The sequence below is a fragment of the Chelmon rostratus genome, chromosome 15, assembly GCF_017976325.1.
Source record: "Chelmon rostratus isolate fCheRos1 chromosome 15, fCheRos1.pri, whole genome shotgun sequence".
Taxonomy (NCBI): Eukaryota; Metazoa; Chordata; class Actinopteri; order Chaetodontiformes; family Chaetodontidae; genus Chelmon; species Chelmon rostratus.
The window spans coordinates 15,312,432-15,332,781 of record NC_055672.1 but is presented as its reverse complement, the minus strand read 5'-3'; the positions used below and the strand labels follow the sequence as shown (position 1 = coordinate 15,332,781).

The 20,350-nt window shown below is 43.5% G+C and overlaps 1 protein-coding gene across 1 annotated transcript in view; it reads right to left on the bottom strand.

The window, feature by feature from the left end:
- The window catches only part of LOC121618023 (latent-transforming growth factor beta-binding protein 2-like), an 84,073-nt gene that overhangs the window by 61,073 nt on the left and 2,650 nt on the right, over positions 1-20,350 (bottom strand). The window contains exons 2-3 of the mRNA XM_041953260.1: positions 19,270-19,343; positions 8,475-8,745 (exon numbers count right to left, since the gene is read on the bottom strand). Coding sequence (XP_041809194.1) covers positions 8,475-8,745; positions 19,270-19,343 — 345 coding nt within the window. The remainder of the gene's footprint in view (positions 1-8,474; positions 8,746-19,269; positions 19,344-20,350) is intronic.

Here is a 20,350-nt window from a genome sequence, read left to right as displayed (position 1 = left end):
GCTCTGATCATTCACTTACTGAAACGCCACAAGACAGGTCAGCAGGAAGAGCCATTACAAAGTGCTGACTGAGGCTGTGCCTACGCTGGTCAGTGTCATATGTCAGACTGCTCTGACAATAAGCCAGAGAGGGTTTCCAGTGAGAGAGGTGATTGAGGGGAGTTTTGAACAGGCCTGTAACATCGGTTTAAAAAGCAATAAAAACTCTAGCAGAGGCTCACATCGAACACGAGGCAAAAAACAGAGACATGAGGAAGGCCAACACAAAGTTGAGTTTTGACGTCTGGATATGAAAGAAGACATTCATGTGTGTGGAACTTGAACATGTTGGATGAGTGTGTTTGGTGGTCTTCTCCACCACTCAGCCCCGCAGGCACTCTACATCCTGACATCTGACTGGATTAAGTGGTTCCATGCACAGCCATACTGCTAATTCACGTTTTCAACACCATGGCCAGTATCTAGGAGATGAGCCTGATTGATGCTGTCTCCATCTGCCTCAGCTCCGGAGCTGGAGGCTGAAGTGCATTCTGGGATAGGCGCCCCTCTTCCTATAACTACTGTACAGTATTTGTCCCTCCGACAGCTGCATCTGTACAGACGCGCTTGATGAGGAGGATTTGGCTGCGGACGACAAACCCGCTGGCACTGCGGCTCAGAGAGTGTGTTTCGGATGGGGCTTTGGAGAGTTGGGATGGAGAGAGTGAAAGACATATCTGTCCCACGCTGAATGCTGAGTTCTCTATGGTCCTTTGTTCCCTCTGGCCCAGCAGGAAGCCAAACACTCATGGGACTCGTTTGGCTCTGTGTTTGTAGAATGAAACACACCAACTCTTCCTGCCCTGGCCGGTCAATATCGCTGTGTGTTATTTAAAAAATCTACAGTAGATTTAGACACACATATTACAAAGCTTGCTGGATCAGTCTTGGTTCATTTTCTACCATCATCTGTTACGCAAAGTAAAACATTGCTTTGCCTTTTGTAGCATGTAGAGAGTTCACCTGAGGACAGGGTGTCCTCCACAGCTGAGTCTGCAGGCTGTTGATGTCATACCCACAGTAGCAGAGATGGACAATGCCCTCCCTCCCCAACACCACAGAACCATGGCAGAGGTTGTCCAGGCCTTATCCCATTCATAAGACAAGTTAAAATGCTCTCCGGGGACTGGGGTCAGGGAAAAGGTAAAGTTTGTAGAAGCGGCACGCAAGACAAACATGCCTACAACCCACATGCAGAAAGCCAGTTAAACTGACCCTGTTCCAGTTGAGTCACAGCCTCCCCATGCAGGGATGCAAATCACAACTCTAGACGCACTGTCATATGCCTGGTTTAGAGGCGAGATAGGGTCCGATTCAGGAGAGAGATGCACACACGACCTGTGGGAATTACCCTGCACTCTACCCCTCCACTCAACTGTAGCCCGACTCCCCGCCTGCAGGCCTCCTCTGTTTTGGCAGCAGCCGAAAAAAGGGAGACAAGGGGATGATTCTGGACACGTCCTCTATGAGTAGCAAAGCAGACTACCAGGTGGTACAGTAGGAAAACTTTCCCAGGCTGAATGTTTAGAGATATATTTTAGTCTTAAGAACACACATATCTGATCAAAGTCGACAGCATCAAGAGTATTATGAGATGGAAAGCTACTGTGGGATTTGGGCTACTCTTTTAATTTATTATCCTCTCAACTAAGTAATGAGAACATTGTTGAGCAAATTTCCACTCCCGCCTTTCAAAATTTATGATCATATTTTATTCAAGCCCTGGGTTTCGGTTACATTTGATGTCTCAGATTCTTCAGTGATCATTACAACCAAGAACATTGGTGATGATAGTAAAACAACATTTCTGTACAGGTGCTGAGGTCACCCAGAGGGTTTTGACAGTGGCTCCCGTCAGCGCTGGTGGTGTGGTTTGTCTGGAGTGGGAGTGAAAGCAACCAGTGATCCATGATTAACATGGAGAACTCCCACTATAACCACAGTTTCCTCTGAGAAACGGCTGTGTGGCTATGGGCAAAGCCTTGAGTCAACAAGCCACATAACCGCCAGCCCTATTAGTCACCGGGCAAACGGTGGGGCTGATATAAGCAAAACAGTTAATGCAGGGAAAGTCGTATGCATCACCCTCTTTAGGGTCGCTCTGCTCCATGCTACAGGGTGTTTTTGTTTTTATTCAACATCTCAAAATGTTACTGGGTGTGACCACATTTGTAATCATTCCTGAAGCTAATTGCACTTTGCAAAATTCTACCGAGTAAGTAATGGGCCACAAGACACGTTGAAATTCAATTTGAAACATATCAAATAAAGAACCAAAGGTGATAAATACAAAATAAACTGATTTAAAGTTCTCTCTTCTGATTCGATACCTCAACTGAGGTATCTGCTGCGCTGCCCAAACTTAAATTCTGTCTACCTTATTGCGTGAAACTCATTGAAATCAACATGAGGAAAGAGATTATTGTGGCACTTAATACTGAGTCAGCAGCTCTCTTTGGTGGAATTGATTGACTGAAAGTAACTGATAGTGGAAACACTGAGTTTTACGATGACACTAGCAAAGAAATTGTATTTAATGTGGACTGGTAACGGCAGATACCTAAGCAACTTAATAAGGTCAGTATCTGTGCCAGTGTAGATTCATTGTGATAGATGTGTGCATCCCCCGTAATGAATTATACATGCATTAAGCAGGTGAATCTAATATATCCCCAGTGATAGTAAAGGTCTGTATGTTTTCTCTACCAAAGTGTTGCATTGATTGTGCCCCTGTCATGTTGTACAGTAAATACTGGGCCGTACTGTATATGCTATTGAAAATCATATTGTATTGCATGTCAAATCACATTGCATCAAATTGCCTTGATCACCAGGTAAACTGTGGAAATGCATTGAGCATCTGAGCACTTGCACATTTCTGATGTGCAGTGCAGTGCATTAACTCCGCCCCAAGACTAGACAAGTCCTTCTATCCATAATATGCAGAATTCAGCTTCTAATCATCATCATGGTAGTGTTGGAGAATTCAGTTATTAAATATACTGTAGATTTAGTACAAGAACCATGACAACTTGAAGAGTCTGTCTATACAGTTCTGTTATCCAGGTAGCTGCTGCCGGCTGTCCTCAGTCTGATTATGTAACAGAGACCAGAGAGAGATGACCTTTGGAGGGACCTGCACACTGCACACACATCCTGCTCTGCCCTGCTCTGTTTCCTGCAGGGGACTGATGTCAGAGAACGGTGGGGGTATGGAGTTGATATGAAGGACTCATAGGAGGTGCTGAATACGTCCTCTGTGCGTTATCGAAGTTCCAGCTTAGCCAGGAGTGTTCACCACTGGCCCTGACCTTCATACTGGGAGCTGACAGACAAGCTGTGATCTACAGGATCTCGCACCGACAGGCACAAGCCTTTCACTACTGCTGTGCACAGCGCTCACAGGAAACGCTGGTTTACAGTGAAATGCATTTGCTCCACAGCAAGACAGAGGAAGACAGAGGAGGAAGCAGTTATTTGTTTGCCAGCTGCATAAAGGATGCGCCTATTTTAAATTTTACAGTTTTAATCCCACAGAACAGGCAGCTGGGACATTTGGGACACAGTTGAAATGGTCAGAGAGGTGGAAGGCTGAGACAGGAATACAACAAGAGGGAGTAGGGTATGTAGTTGTATTCCCAGGTCCCTGAATCCCACTAAACTGACGGCTCCTCATATGTTTTGTCCATCCCAACAGGACTTTTATTCTAGGCAGTCACTCATAAATAATCTGGATTCATTCAGTAGGACTATTCGTGAAATAGTTTATTCTTTAAAATAACATTTCAGAAGGCAGCTGTGCCCACACAGGACTGACAACACGTCAGTCGTCATTAGATGCTGACTGAGAGAAATTCCATCTGAGTTAAGCTTTTCCTGTAGGGACGGGCTTGTCATGGACTATGGACGTGGCCAAAAGAGATGGAGAAATCAATCTTAAAATTTGTTAGGACAGAACACGTACAGTCAGAGCATCTCAATGTTTAGAAAAGCTGTTTCTGCATTTTGGCGTGGTACTATAAATCTTTAAAAAGTCTGAATTATTTCTTGGGTAATTGTCAAAACGTATCGCTACTACAGGACCACGGGACTGTGTAATTATATATGATGCATGAGAATGTTGTTCAATCCGATTCCAAACAGTGAAACAAAAACAGAATGCAATGATAAGTAGATCCTTTAACCTTGATTCATCTGAATACAGTACAATAACAAGACATTTAATGTTCAAATTAATAAGCTTTATTGTTGTAAATAAACTCTCATTCTGAATTTGATGCCTGCAAGATGTTGCAAAAAAGTTGGGGCAGGGACATGTTTACCACTGTGTTACGTCAACATTTCATTTTACAACTCTCAGTAAGTGTTTGGGAACTGAGGACACTAACTCCCATGGAAAGAGAAACCCTTTCCCATTCTTACTTGATAAACGACTTCAGTTTCTCAACAGTTGCACGCTCAACACTTTGTGCGTCATAATGCGCCACACTTTGTCAATGGGAGACAGGTCTGGACTGCAGGCAGTCAGTCTAGTATCCACACGCTTTGACTATGAAGCCACGCTGCCGAACCACGTGCAGGATGTGGGTTGGCTTCGTCTTGCTGAAATACGCAGGGACGTCCCTGAAATACACATCTTCTGGATGGCAGCATATGTTGCTCCAAAACCTGTATGTACCTTACAGCATTAATGGTGCCTTCACGTGTGAAGGTTACCCATGCCATAGGTACTGACACACTCCCGTACCATCATGGATGCCGGCTTCTGATCATTGCACTGGTAACAATCTGGATGGACCTTTTCCTCTTTAGCCCAGAGGACACAAACAATTTGAAATGTGGACTCATCAGATGAAAGCACATTAAATATGTTGTCTTTGTACTGTTTTGTCCTTTTGCTGGCAACCATGGAGACAGCAGGGAAATGTTGAAATCCTCTTCATTTGATTATTGAGTGAATAGCTTATTAAAAACACTTACCCTCCAACTGAGTAACCCGGCCATAAAATCTCTCTTGGTTGCTCAATACCTAATCGAAAATGTCAGCGTCTAAGCCGCTCAAGTTTGCGGCGCTGGCCTACTGAAAAGTCAGTTAAGCATCATCTTTACTGTTGTTGACAAACCTCTTAAAATCCACCGCAGACTCAAAACTTTCCGTGTCTGCCACTTGCTGTCATGTGCACATGGTGGGATTTCAGAGCTGTGAACCAGAGCTGACTGGACGGTGAGAAGTAAGGCCAAGTGGCAGGTCTGCAAACTACAAGTTCAACTGATTTTAGACTATATGCTGGAATTTAAACCAAAGTGTCACTTTACCTTTCTCAGCTGAACTGATTACTTTGTCTGTTTCTAATCGATGTTTTCTCTTATTATCATTGTTTTTGTTCTCTCCCTCCTTGTCTTTCTCATTCCTTCTCTACACTATTTCTTGTTCTTGGCGCCACTTGACAGGCTAGGTCAGTAACAGGGTGCTGCTGACATAATAAGCCGATTCCGCTCCAAGAAAGACATATATAGTACCTCACACCTTCTCCAGTAGGGAGAAATGAAAGGAGACTGTCTGGGTGCTGCATGTACGGGGCGGCCTTTGCTCTCTGAGTATATATGTGAGTGCAAGACCAACATCTATCTGAGCTCGAGCATCTGTCCTCCCTGCTCCTCTTCTTACCCATTAATTGATCCTTGGCACTGGTGTTGTCTCTCTATCTGACTCTCACTCTCTGTGACCTCACATTGCTCGTGCTTTCCTGGCTGCGCAAACAGTGGAACCTCAGCCTGATACTCGAAACCAAGACTTGCATCCACCACTTCTCCGGGGGGAACACTGTTCCACCCCTAAAAGATCATTCTGGGCCGAGAGAATGCGGAACATTTGCAGCCGTTCACGGGGGCTGAGCTTTAAATGTGAATTACACAAGCGCTCAAATAGCTTTCTGGAAGCGGCAACGAAAGAGAGTTAAGTATTCCAATAATTCTTTGGCTTACGTTTAATTGAAGACATTTTGCAATTTTGTCTTTATTCTGTCCTGCACATTTCAGAAAACTCAGTTGGTTACAACAACTAATGACTGGATTAGTGTGAGCTGTTTGGAATTGTTTTGTACTCCAGAGGAGCGGGAAATGGGTCATCTTGAACTTAACAGAATTCCTTACAAACAGTTAGTCAGTTCCAGCAGAAATATGAACGGTGGACACAGTCATAGTAGGGGCATTTGTGACTCAGAAACACTGTCTGCTTCTTACAATGTTGAACCTGCAGCCTTGTCTCTTTCTATTTGTCCCAGACCTGTGACTCAGGAAACAAAAATGTCCTGTGAGTCAAGAACAAAGAAAACATATGCACAGCAACTGTGCAGTCTTCAGAGGTCTTGTATTGATGAGAACATTTACTATGACTCCAAGATAATCGTTATGGGAAGGAGGATGTATCAAAACTCTTTCATGGACAATCTGCCAGAACACTTAGTCGAGTTTCACTGAGCTACCACAAACATGTGGACGGCTCATCCGGCTTAATTCCACAACACCAGCAAAAGCACAAAATGACACAAGAACCTCACAATTAGCATGAGGGGCACCATAAATGTCAGATGTAATTGAGAATGTTTAAGTGGTTTGGTGGAGAGAAATTACCCAGATGACAAACTGGCTAAAAAGCGAACAATGACCTCAGTGCCCAAACAAATTATGGCACTTTAACCGACTGTGAGCGGATTAGAAAAGCACCGGGCCTGAGTCCAAAATGGAGCACAACTTGACAAGATAAGTCTGAACCTGTAAGCAATAACCGTCCATCAAAATATTCCCGGAAACAATTACTCCCTTTCAACATCCTTGATCAAGAATATGGTCCTAGCCATGGTTAAGTGATTAATCAAGCCAAAATGTTATTTCCAACAAGATTGGAACTAAAACAGTCAGATGTTCAAGCCAAGAAACTATTAGGCCTGTCTGATTAGCAGTCATTGGAGAATTTGCTAAATGCACTGAAAGAGGCCTTCATCTCAGCAATTATTAGCTGGATACATTATAGTCACAGTTTTTCCAATAAATCAACAACAAAAAAAGCCCTGAAAGCCTGAAGAAAATATAACCTTCCTGCTCTATTTTCATAGCAAATAGCAGGGGTTAATACTTTTGTCTGGTAAATCACGTTATAGTTTCCTACATTTTGCAGACTTCCTTTAATACTTTTTCAAGCATGGCAGCAAATGGCAGCAAATGGCAGCAAATGCTTACTTGCCTTACTTAGTATTTGTTTTACATAGAGTGCATTAAAGATTTATCATATGAACCCATTCATCTGGTTTGATTTATTGTAACAATAAACACAACCAGTGTTGAACAGGAGTGTAATGAACTACCGTTTGTTCAAGAGTGTTTAAATAATTTCTAATAGTGGAGTGTGGCAATTTGTTTTGTGTAAGCCTGCCTGTATGACAGTAATGGCAGCTAAAGCAAATACCTCTCAGTGAAAAACCAAAAAATAATGCATATTAACATACACTGAGAGAAAAATGGTTTTCTATAACAGTACTGTCAAAATAAAGAGTGAGACTCTGTGTGAAAGTCAAGGCTGGAGTCACATCATTTTCACGAGTTCGACATGCTGAAAAACCAAAATTAGAAAGACGACTAAAGAATCGCAAATGCCGAATGTAAAATGAGCGTAGCGGCCCCAGTAGCTCCAGAGATTAAAGCAAAATCAGTTCGTTGAAATGGCTGCCATCTGTGAAAATGTTTTCTGTCACGTTCAAATCTCACACATTGTTGACCGGCAGCAAACCATCTGAACAGTAATGAGATCTGAGCAAAGAACAGCAAGGAACAGAGAGTGAAAGAGTCTTAAATAGGGGAAGCTACCGTCGCTTATTAGCGGTGTTGCTCCATCCACTTTTAATCATCCTTCTGTGTCAAAGTATAACTTCCCCATAAAACAGGCATGGTTTGCACACAGTTATAAAACTAGAGCTGATGATACAAATGCACCTAAATGGTATGAACTCATTGTCCCATTAGTGACCAAGCTGACAAGCTTCCTTCACAGTTAGCACTAGCGTTAGTTAACTGACAGGCTAGCTAGCTCTGAGAGCTTTTTTACCATCTTCGATACGAAAATAAAAAATAAAATAATGTGCAGTCACGAGAATAAATGCCAGACGGCACAGCACAGTATTAAGAAAAACACTAAAAAGGAGCTATTGTGACTGACGTGCGAGCATGTTCCTGGCTTGCTAATGTGATAGGCGTTAGCTCGCCAGCTACAGTAATTACCTGCAATATGTCACCACTTTCTGGAGTGGCCGGTCCATAATTTGGAGTTGATGTAAGACCTCTCTTAAAATGTTATTTTTTGACTCATCCTTATTTGGTGAAGCTGAAGCTCTCTCAGGCTATAGTAAGCAGAGGTAGGGAAGCACAGCTGCATCACTTACACAGTGTGGGCAGGCTGTCTGGTGGTCGCAGGTCGCGGGGTCTGGACCTTGGTGGTATCGATGGCCTGCCTTTCTGAGGGCCTTCTCCGTGGTTGGTCTCTCTGGAAAGGGTTGGTCCCGGGTTGAACGCGCCTCAGGCCGCCCCCGTCACGGATGTACACCTGCTCTGGAGCCACCTCTTCACAGCGGGCCCCCTGGAAGCCTGAGCGACACACACAGGTATGTGGCCGGCTGCAGGAGCCACGGTTCTGGCAGGGGGGCTGGCAGTCAGCTGAAGAGAGAGCACAGATGGAGATCAGGTTTTCAGTGGGTCATGTTATAGCATGCCCCCCCCCGTATGAAGGAGCAGTAGCAGAAAAGGCTTTCCCTGATCTCAACACCGGGGCTCACTTTAAATTGATTCAATCAAGGGGCCATTAGTTTCACTTCTCAACTCTTTCTATCCTTTTCATTCAGCAGAGCCTGGAGGGGCTGTCATGTTCAATTTCTCTTGAGTCTTTAACTACCCTGTTTAGACTAAATGTATATGATCAGTTACATTAAATCCTTATCCAATTTCTCTTTGAGGTAAAGCTTATACTCCTCATGTCTCAGTTAAGTGCCGCCGGCACTTCTGTGCAAAGTGATTTCCTAAAAATATCTTTGGTCACTGATGTAGAATCCAGCGTGTGCTCTCACTGTAACACAGGCAGCTTAAAAAGGTCATAAAAGCAAAAGGTCATTAAAAAATGAGCGAATGGGAAAAACTGGTTGCTGAGGGCCAAGTGCAAAAAGCTGACACTTCATCAGAGCAACGGCCTGCAGAGCTGCATCTTTTCCTGAAAAAACAAAAGACATTTGAACTGTAAAGACCCATGTGTGCATAATATTTATCAATAGTCTGCAAATACACAGTGCTGAGGTCATCTCGTGGTCATGGAAAAATAATCTGTGTCACTCTACCAGCCCACCCCAACATCCTCCCAACACACTCCAGATACTTGAAGCACTGAAAGACCTACGGCACACAATTTAAAGTAAACGAGCTCTCGATCTTGTGACACAAATGTATGTAGTGGACGGCACTTGAGGATTTACGACATTGTCAGGCCACTGGTCTGCGGTGGCTAAAGCAAACAGCGACGCTCTGTCAACAGGGCTATGGAATGCTATTGACACAGATGCTGTGGACACTGACAGATCGCAGGCAGGAACGCTGCCACAGCTCTTGGCAATGACGAGCGCTGGCAGTCAAAAAGGGCCCCACTGGATGCGAACGGCGCTCTACCTGCTGCACGCTTCCTGTTATTGCGATACTGCTCAGACTCTGGGGCCGCTTTATGTTTGTTTTAGTCTTGAGTGAAAGCGCGCCGGACCCCAAAAAGGCTGCTCCTGACGACACAAGCTCAAAACTGAAGTGACAGAAGGAAGCATGACAGCGCTGTGTAACAACTGTACTTCCACAGGCATATTCCCACAACGGAAGCCAAATCAAGCTCTGTACTTCGGCTTTCTCAGATCACAATGCATGCTAATTGAGAGACCACTGCATCAGGCATCGTCAGTCTGTGGTATGATGAGAAAAACTAACAATTTGAGGATTAAATATCAGACAATCACCACTCTCTTCTGCTTTATGGCGAAGCGTTTTTTTTCTAAACCAACAAGTTCATTCAAGCATTTCCTTTTAACTGCTCTGAGGAAAATGTAGCCCCTTTTTTGATGAAGCATACACATTTAGAGAAATGTGGTTGTGGATTTGTATAACTTGGTATGTGATCCGAATTTTCCATCATGGGGTAAAATAGGAATTGCCTGAGCTCTGCTTGGCAAGGAGTTAAATACATCATCTAACTAAAGTACGGGCTGGCCGGGTGCCACCGACTTGTCCAGAGTCTGTTTAACCTCAAGTTTGGGGATGAAGTGGTGGATCAAACAGGCCACAGATTCCTGTGACATTATGCTGCAGGGGGAGAACTCGGTAATGTGTGAAACTGCATTCTTCAAATAAACCGTCTAAAATGAGAAACAGCGCGGAGCAGAAAAATAACCCAATAAATGGAGGTTCATGGCTGGCTTACGGCGGGATATGTGCTCAGTCGTGTGACGTGTGACCAGTTTCCAGCAACAGAATCGACACCAGACAAACATGTCGCCTGTGCTGACAACAGAGAGGACAGGTCAGTGACTCTAGGCCTGACATGTGCCCCACATGAAGCCCGTTGCGTGGCCACGGCGTACACTGTCGCTGCCTGTCTGTGTTGTCTCTGGGCCCGGCCTCTGGGCTGTTGCACACATTGTCGCAGTAATTGCTGTCATGCAGATTTGTCTTGCACATCATTAAAACTAATTGCCTCACATTCCATCCATTTCACAAATATGTGAAGCAATTATTACTTTGCGAGAGTAATAATAAAATGAGAATCCATCGGAAATAAAAGAGGAGAAATGGCAAACATTCCTGGCATTGCCACTTCAGCCTTAATTATGACTAAGACAGCCTGGCCAAGTTTTAGGAGATTGTGTCCAGATCCAGTCATCTGAAAAGGGGAGACGATTAGACTGTTGTTGGCAGCTTTGAACCTACCAAACAAACATGCTGATCCAGACGAATCAGTTATAAAACACATAATTAATATGGAAGCATTTTCTTTGGGCTTCGCAAAAAAGTCTTAAACTTCATATTTAAGTGAGTCTGAGGTTTGCGTATCTCTTCTCCTTCCAGTCTTGTTAAACTTAAGCTACATAAGGTCAGTTTAAAGAGGTCTCTACTGCCTGAGTAACATCTCTACAAAAATGTCTGGCAGCTAGGGTTAATGGTTAAAGTATCCCACCCTCCACAAATAGCATTCACTTGGGGGTTAAACTATCACTTTTCTAATAATATAGACTATAAAATGAAGTTATTTATATTGTCCAAGGTCTTGGTTGGGTTTGAGGCGATCACACAGTAATTCTGCACATATATTACAGTCACCCGGGGTCTTTATTAAGGTAAGTATTGCTCATAATTTCTCTAGTGGGTTACAGTTACCTGTTACAAGCTTAGCTTTGCATGTGAGTGTATATCTAGGGAAAATTGCCAATCTCGTCCCCCCTGCACTGGACTCTCATTTCCAACTTAGAGCTCATTTCCAGTCCATTACAATCCACCAGAGATTCACCTTCCCCTCTCTCTGACTCAGAGTAACAGAACCCATCGAAACTTTACAGTCATTTCATTCAGCGAGGGGCAATTTGAAACCAATATCTGAAATAACTTAAACATGTCGAGAAATCTCTTCACTTTACGCAGGTCAACAGTGCCACCAGACCTAACTTGACATTTCTGAAAATAATATTGATAATGAAAGCATAATCGGAATAATCTTTCATGGACTGAAGGACTCCCTACAGGCTGAGCCCATTATGTGCCATTATGAGATTTTAGAGGCTGGGAGCTGCTCCGGAGATTAGAAGTTAGTAGAATATGACAAAAGGCTTCACTAAAGGCCCTTTCAAACCCTGTAACTGAGAGACAGGAAGTGGGGAAACAAAAATGAAAGATAAAACGGCATCAGAAATTACGGTTGCCGCAACTTACCTCTGACTGGCTGCTGTAGTGTGGTCATGTCTGAATCTATCCTAGTAGATGAGGTCAAAACACTCATGTTAGCACTGTAGGCAGAACGTGTGTATACACATGCATGTGGATGCAGTGTTTGTGAAGAGGCAAAAGCCACGACTTAGTTTAAAAAATAGGCTCTAAAAATGGCTGCAACTTTGCACAGAACTGTACAGAACATCATAGACAAGTGTAAAACTCTTGTGTCTGAGTAGGTAGTCTGGTAAACGTCCTGTGATGACAGCAGGAGCCTCTCTTCAGGAGTCGCCACAGAATCTGACAGATCTCATAAAATGGGTCAAGTGTTTAAGATTGTGGGAGGCAGCCGGGAGGGACAAGCTAAAACTTCACCTCTCATCCAGACTCACGATCCACTGAGGAGGGAAGGATTGGTCTATTGAGCAGTTAATACAATTGCCTCTCAATGCTAATCATTTCAAGTGAGTGTTAAGCTCTTTGCAACATGTGATTTCCACATGGTTGCCGGTGAAAGTGCTATCATTTCAGGCTTGCCAAACGTGAACTTTTCTGTCTGCAACCAAACTGCTGTTACCGTAACTCTCAAAACTTCAGAATCAAAACTTCTCTATTGTTCTAATCAGGACCAGAAGGGAGGGAGACGCTGACACTGTTTGACTGATCACTTATTTTCTCTTTGTGGTAAATCTTACAAGGGGAATATTTCACCAGATTAAGGTGCCTCTGTCATAGATGCACATTTTTCAATCACACTGTGGGTCTTTCGGTCCAATACAGTAGTTGGAGCTTTTTATTCTCCTAACCCACCTCAGCTCTGTGGGGGGATTTTGTTAACCTACAGCTGACCCATGACACTGTGTACATTACTTTTAGCCATGCTATACCGTGCCTCTGCTGCACCCCTCAAACTCCTACATGCAGCCTCTAATGAGTCACATGCTGGGGCGCTCTGCGGAGGATATCTGGATCTGGGGGCGTGTGCCCGCAACTTGTAAAGCTGACTCTGTGAGACGTGGTGTTCACCAAAAAGCCGCAAACCCCATCCTCCTGAGGGATCACATCCCAACAACTTCCATATGGCCTTTAAGCAGGAGGGTGCTATGATGTATGGTTGGCTATGGGCTGCCCTAAAAACACTGTGGCCTCACTGAGCGTGTGTGCGAGGGAGAGGGGCACTTGTTGTTAATGTTCTTTTGTAAGTGTCAATCAAGACCAGTCTCGCTTTTTAGACTTACTGCTGAGAGATCTGCTAGAGCACGTCTTCGTTTCTTTTGCTTCACGACTCGTAATAGAGGAACACCTTACAGCTTTTTTCAAGTTTGTTCTTCTCTCTTCATTATATCTGTATCATAACATCTCATAAACAGAGACGTACAAACAAACAAGGCAGAAATTCAACAGAAAGACAACTCGGGTCCAGACGCTGAGTAGTACCTCATTTTCACCACACTTTAGTCTATGGTAGCAATTAGAAAAACATGTGGTGCAGGAGGCCAAAACAGGACCCAACTGCAACCTACAAACAGACAAACCAGCTGGAGCGGAGAAAGCAGCACTCCTGGTTCAGGGAGACAAACTCAGAGCAGGCTGTCCAACATCTATGTTAATGATGGGTTTTGGGATGATGGGGTGTGTATTGATTACAGGATCTGTCTAATGGGCCATGACTCTCTACAGGGCTGCCAAGGGAATGTTATGCCCCTGAACTGTGAACTGTACAACTCCCACAAATCCGCACACGACATATAAAGCTGAGGAGGGCTCTGTGGTTGTCTGTGTAGCAGTAATTTCAATGACGTCACCAGAGACGCCAGCCTTTTAAAAACCTCCTCCTGTTCTTGTAAAGCAGAGGACCTTGCTCAGGAGACATGGTTCTCATCGGTGTTAGGTCTCCCTTCTTTTTTAAGCTCTGGGAAAAGAAGACGTCTTTCTTTTTTATTATGTATATTCCAGTGCCTCAATACTCCAGAATGGCATGTGTATGCTTTAATTACTATCGCTAATCATAAAATTGATCTCTATCATATGAACTGAGAAGTAAATGCTCAACTCTGCAGCTGCCTATGGGATGTTGTTGATTTAAAATGACACATTTTCCATAGGATAATGGTATCACATCTACGGTAACTCTGCTGAAAAACTAATGCATTTAGCAAAGCTATAATTGTATAATTGTCCTGGTGACTCAGTGGGTCATTGTGCACACTGTATCATGTGCTCGACTCTGGCTCATGACCTCTTGCTGCATGTCAGTATCCTATGTGGCGCACATGCCATAAACCCTATACAGTGGGGTTGAAACATTCGTTATGCACAATAAATCTCTTCTCTGCCATTAAAACCACAAACATGTGACTTGTGTAGATGAGAGCAAATATCATGGCGCTATTGATGTGCAACTGCCTTTGAGCTAATTTCTTGAAGCTCAGCATGTGTTTTTTTGTCTGAATGAGGACAAATCTTACTGTAAGATCGGGTCCAATATATGTGGATATTCTGTGTCAGGGAGGTTAACAAAAAGCAAACTGTCTATAAGGTGGAGATGGCGAACCTACGTTTTTGGGCAGCCCTTGGGAGGCCAGAAAGCATTCTCACATCTATGTCCTTGATACTTTACCAGCTGCTTCACACATGTTGTAGTAAAGAAAAAAAAAAAAGGCGTTTTGCACACCAGATCGGTTTTTAGTCTGAAGAGCAATGGTGATAAATGATTCAACAAAGAACGTAAACGGGTGGATTTTAGACTTTTGCTACGAATATACTATTACTTCATTAATTAATCCTCATAAAACCCACATCGTGATGGTGATCTCATGGTGAGCAGCTGAGTCCAGCCCTTAACATGACTTACTGTACACGATGCCTTCAACCTACTCAAACTACAATGGGGACGTGATGGTATCACTTCTTTGGAAAGAGAGAGAAAGTCACCTTGTGATGAGAGAGGTACGCATGAGAGAGAGAGACTTTCTGCATGAGGAGTTATTTTAGGGTTGGGATGGGGCCCTGAGCGGCACAGCAGGCCAAAGAAAGCTGGAAGGCAATCAAAAAGAAACTCCTCTCCACCGTGTTTCACTATGTCAATCACCAACTGCTAAAGAGACTGAAAACAACTTTATTCCTCCACGTGAATGATGCACCTTTCATCTGCACTCTCTAAGACAGCAACACGTTTAAATCAAGAGCCATCTGTGTGCTTTTTTTCTGGAGGGTCGTGCTCTAACTGTTGGCTATACTTGCAGCAAGTTGCCATATGTACCGCATGCTTTTGCCAAGATACTGTGATGTATAGTGTGGTGAAATGAATTCCTCTGTAGAATCTAAAAGCCTGCACTTTAGGGAACACTATGAGCTCAGGTTAAATGTGAAGCCAGTTCCTGTCTGTGCTGCAGGGAGTCTTTTCCCACTGCTCCCGGATCTGAGGTATTCTATATTGCCCCGTACATTAACTCTGTGTGTGGTAGACCATGCCATTAATCCAATTACTAAAACAGCCATGTCGACCGGAGAAGCCAGATCAACGTAACTGATGCATAGTGACCCTGTCAGTATGAGCTACACCAACACCTAGCATTCCTTGCTATCAGCCATGCTAACAACATGGCTCGATGGATGGCAATGTCAGTGTGTCAGTCTGTCAGCTGGTCGGTCCACCCCTTTGGTCCAGACTGAAATATCTTAAAAACTATTGAATAAATTCAGTTGAAATAGCAATGTGTGCCCCCAATGAGATGAATCCTAACAACTCCCTTGTGATTCCCTGACCTTTTCTCTAGCACCACCATGAGGTTGACCTGTGTTGCTGGATGGATTTCCATTAAATTTGATTCAGGTCTTTATGTCCCCCTGAGGTTGATTTGGAAGAATTTTGGTGATCCCTAACTTTTCGTGGAGCACCACCGTCAGGCCGAAAGTTTAGTTTGTCCAGTAGTTTGTTTATGACCAAATGCCAGCAAAACTCTTTGTGTTGGTGCTAATTACCAAATGTTAGCATGCTTACAGTGTGTTGTTGTGTTATGAATATGCTGGCATGCTGACTTCAGCATTTAGCTCAAAGCACCACAGTGTCTAGAATAAGCCTCAGAGTTGCTTTCTTGTTGTAAAACTAGTACGTACTGTATCTACACTACACTTGCCAAAGAGCTCCTTTAGCTCAGAATGTCTGTGCTCTTCCTAGTAGCTTATCAAAGAATCCAGAAGAATCCATTTAAAGCAAGGTGTGAGTAAAGGCCGCATTGAAAGGTGCAAATATATGAGTGAAGCCTCTGAAGACAGACACAAAAGAGAACAGATAAAATTCAAATCTATTCTCCGGTAACAGTGGGTTTAAAAGTTCTTACTTGGTCTTTTGCCAAGAAATGCTGTAAACCAATACTTCAAAACAGTAATTCTACACTGATGTACAATACATCTAATTGAAGGTTTCTGTATTTATCCTAAAACTTGTCAGCGATTCAAACTTTCATCCTAATTCCACAGCTAAGTAGCTTAGTATTTTGTAAACAGATTTCTGTGGCCGTTCCCAATGCAAACCAATGGTACAAATTCTGCTTAACCAACTTGCTGCTCTCTCTTTTTGGTGAGTATTATCAGGTGTGCAACATTCCCACGCCTTGCTATGACTGGTATATTTTACAAATGATGTTGTTGATCTGTTGATGAAGAAATTCAAAGTGATATTAGGTTCTATGAGACCCAGAAGAGAGATACTGCACTGAACTGACCATCCACAGAGATGTGCATGAACATTTCATTGGTTTTTGTCTTGAGACAGAGTTTACAGTGACAGTAATGCAGCTGACAGGCAGTCTGCTATAACTCAGACAGGAATACTACTGGGCAGTTACTGGGTGAGGTTACAATGTGGCTCTTCTTCTTAGCAACAATACTTTTTGATGAACAGATGTGAATCTCAGCACAGTGGGGAATAAGCGTGACCTAAAAACAAGATGCTCCATTCATCTCGATGGGAGCGCCGATCCTGCTTACAAGTAAACAGACGGAAGTGCAGCCAAGCTTACACCTGGCCTCACTTTACTAGCCAAACACAATACACACACCTTTGGTTCTTGGCCACCATTAATAAAACTTATTGGTTAGCTAAAACATTCATTGTAAAAACCTATGAAGTTTTACTATATCTAATTACAGCAGTTAACTTAACTACAGGAGAAATAAACATGACGCAGCAGTGGAAATGCAATGTTCTGTTCCTCTTAATGGATCAAAGCTTTCTATCACACACAACTTTGGCTATTTTCAGCACATGGAATTTACTTTAATACACAAACAAGTCTGCTAACCATCCATCCTGAAGCCAAAAACAGAGACAGTCTGCACCGAACCTGGCAGGACATGGGCAGGACTGAGTCTTGCAAGAGCCAGACAAAAATCTCCAACCAGACGCACGGAGACTCAGACGTAGACCGTTTTATAAACACATTTCTAAAGATGTGTAGGCGCACTCCCTGGACAACTAGTGATCCAATTCCTGTCATATATTTGCTCTGAGCTCAACCCAATTGAACAAGGAGGTATTGTTAGGAAGCTATAAATCTAGACACCCAATACGGCCTCGCGGGTGACGCCTGCAGCTGACACTTTTAATATTAGACATTACTTCAATCCCTTCAGCGAGAATTTCCTAGACGCAGCTCAGCCGCGATATGTTTTTACTTATGCTCCCACTCGACAGGTTTGTTCCTTTTCTTTCCCCGACTGTGAACATGTTTTCTCATGCTGCCATCTCCTAATAAAGCAGCCTGGGTCTCAGGCGGGGATGGAATAAAGATAGCCTGAGCCTGTTTTCCTCCACGGAGGTCTTCTACGTGGGGGCTTCCAGTCCCAGCTCCAGTCTGGGGCCTTTGTGTTGGCACCTCGCCGGCCGTGGGGCTTCACTCAGCTGATGATAGCATAGCCTCCAGTCAGACCTGGGTGAGGGCCAAGCTGTAAGAGGGTCCAGATGGTTGGACAGACCCCTGGCTTGCGCAGATGCACTCCCTTGTTTAACATAAGCGCGTTAGACTGGACCTGTTACTTTCTGGCAGATTAAAAGTATTTACCCTTTTAATTTGAGTAACTGCAGCTCCATGTTAGATGTAATTTACACCTTGGTAAGTGTGCCTTTAGCTGGGACTTGAGAAAAAATGGAAGGAGGCTTTGCACTGGGCAGGAGGGAAGGAGATCTAATTAGGAGGCTGCTGGGGCCAATCAGCTTGTTGTGTAATCGAGTGGCTGAAATGTGTGTTAACTGTATGTGCGTGTGTGGGAGATAATTAGCAGAGAACAAACAGGGAAACCAGTAAACAAGTAAAAAATAAGTATAGATAGATAGATAGATAATGGGGGACTGAAAAAGCAAAAGACAAGTGTGTTAGTGAATAAAGGCCAGCTGCCATGTGGGTTTTACTTCACTCATAAAATTTAAAGATAACCCTCTCTAAAAAAGCTCCAATTCCAACCTGTTATTTCAGTCTGCAGCAAACAATGGAAGTCATAAACATGAAATTGAAACATGACACGCAACGAGTAAATCTGGCACAAGCTGTAGCCATTTCTGTATTGAACCGGGTCCCTTATCAAGCCAGGTCAACGGTAAGACACTGGCAAACCAGCCCGGTTTCCCTTAAAAGTCTGCGTTCAATTTACAGACAGGAATATCAATGTTGTAGCAATCTTTCTGGTCAATATTGCGTTTAAAGAAGCAGCTGATTATTCACTCATTCACTCACAGCTGGTGTCTTCTATTCCACTTTTAATTATCTGGCAGTTAGGATATCCAATACTGCTGTGGTCAAATAAAAGAAGAAGCAGTTCCACCCATAATTAAGGGCTTGTGTCAAAAAGAGAGCCAAGTGCTAAGTGGTGGTAATTTCCATGCAAGGATCTCTCATGAAAAGAAAAGGCAAACACGGCATGATGAACATGACCATGGAGGCAATAACAACCGAGGAAAACTTTCATTGGGCAATTCCACTTGACAGGATAATCATTAGTAGCCATTTACTGTGTTATTTTTCAGTCTGTGTGCATTAGAATTGTAAAGCCTCTCTGTCTGTGAAGTTTACAAGCTCTGATATATGTAATGCATGTCAGCATGCTTGTGCTTGTGCTTCAAGGCTTCACACACATGCATGGCCTCAGGTTGTGAAGAATAAAATTGTCTTCAGTAGCTGGATGAAAAAGTATATATTTAAAGCTGACACACAGTAGGTTGAGTTTTTTTTTACTTACGTTTTATGCAGCGATTGGTTCCTGGTGCCAAAGCCCAGCCTGAGCAGCACTGATGACCTCCACAGACATTAGGCCTGAACAGAGGAAGACATATACAGACACCAGGGTTAACATGAGACACTGGCTGTACTGGTTGTAGGGTGGAAGGCCCCAAACCTTTGCATGACAAACTGATCTGATTGCAAGTAATAGTTTCAGATCACTCTGATGTGGCTGGCCTACTGATATGAACACCTTGGGGACAACGGTGTAATTGCATTTTATTCGATAAAAATTTTCAGGGCAAGTCACGAAACTCTATCTGAATGTGGACCCACAAGTCCCTCTTTCTGAGAGCGAAAACAAATACAGGGTTATCTGAGCCTTGAAAGGATTACGAGAGACACACGGGACATGAAAAGCACCCTGCATCTTCTATAAATCACTGAGCAAATGAGAGATGACAAGTTTTAAACAGTTATAACTGGATTCTTTGCACTCTTTAATCCGCACTTGCAGTGCGGGCCAATTTTTGCAGCGAGATAGATGAAAAGGCACCAGACCGCAAGAGCAACTTCAGGGCAACAGTCAACGCGCTGGCATGGATCTGTGCCCCATCATCTTTTCACAAGATATTACAGTAAGTGGATGTCTGACTCATGGTGATTCGAGGAGATAACGGGAATTGACTCGTTGACCTCAGCTGGATTGCACTCATTAGATTCAGCGAGTATTACTGAGGCGTCACAGGGATAACATGCAGTTGTTTGGGCCCTCTGGCAGGCTTAGCTTTGTCATAAATCAAACACATCAGGCCAGGTCCGTGCCAAAGACATCAGTCATCACATTCAAATTCCATCACGGGATATATACAGTATGTATGTAAGGGATAACTTTATACAGCATAATGAGAATGACGCCCCAGGTTAAAATATAGATAACACCATGTTCACACCTACTTATATTTTTATTTAAACCCCAACATGAGGCAGTGGAGTATTATTTCACCACTGAGCTATCTGAATCAGTCAAACGACTGACAGGTGCACCGAAAACAGAAAGGGAGTCATACTGAGTCAACACGAACATAAAGAAGAGTAAG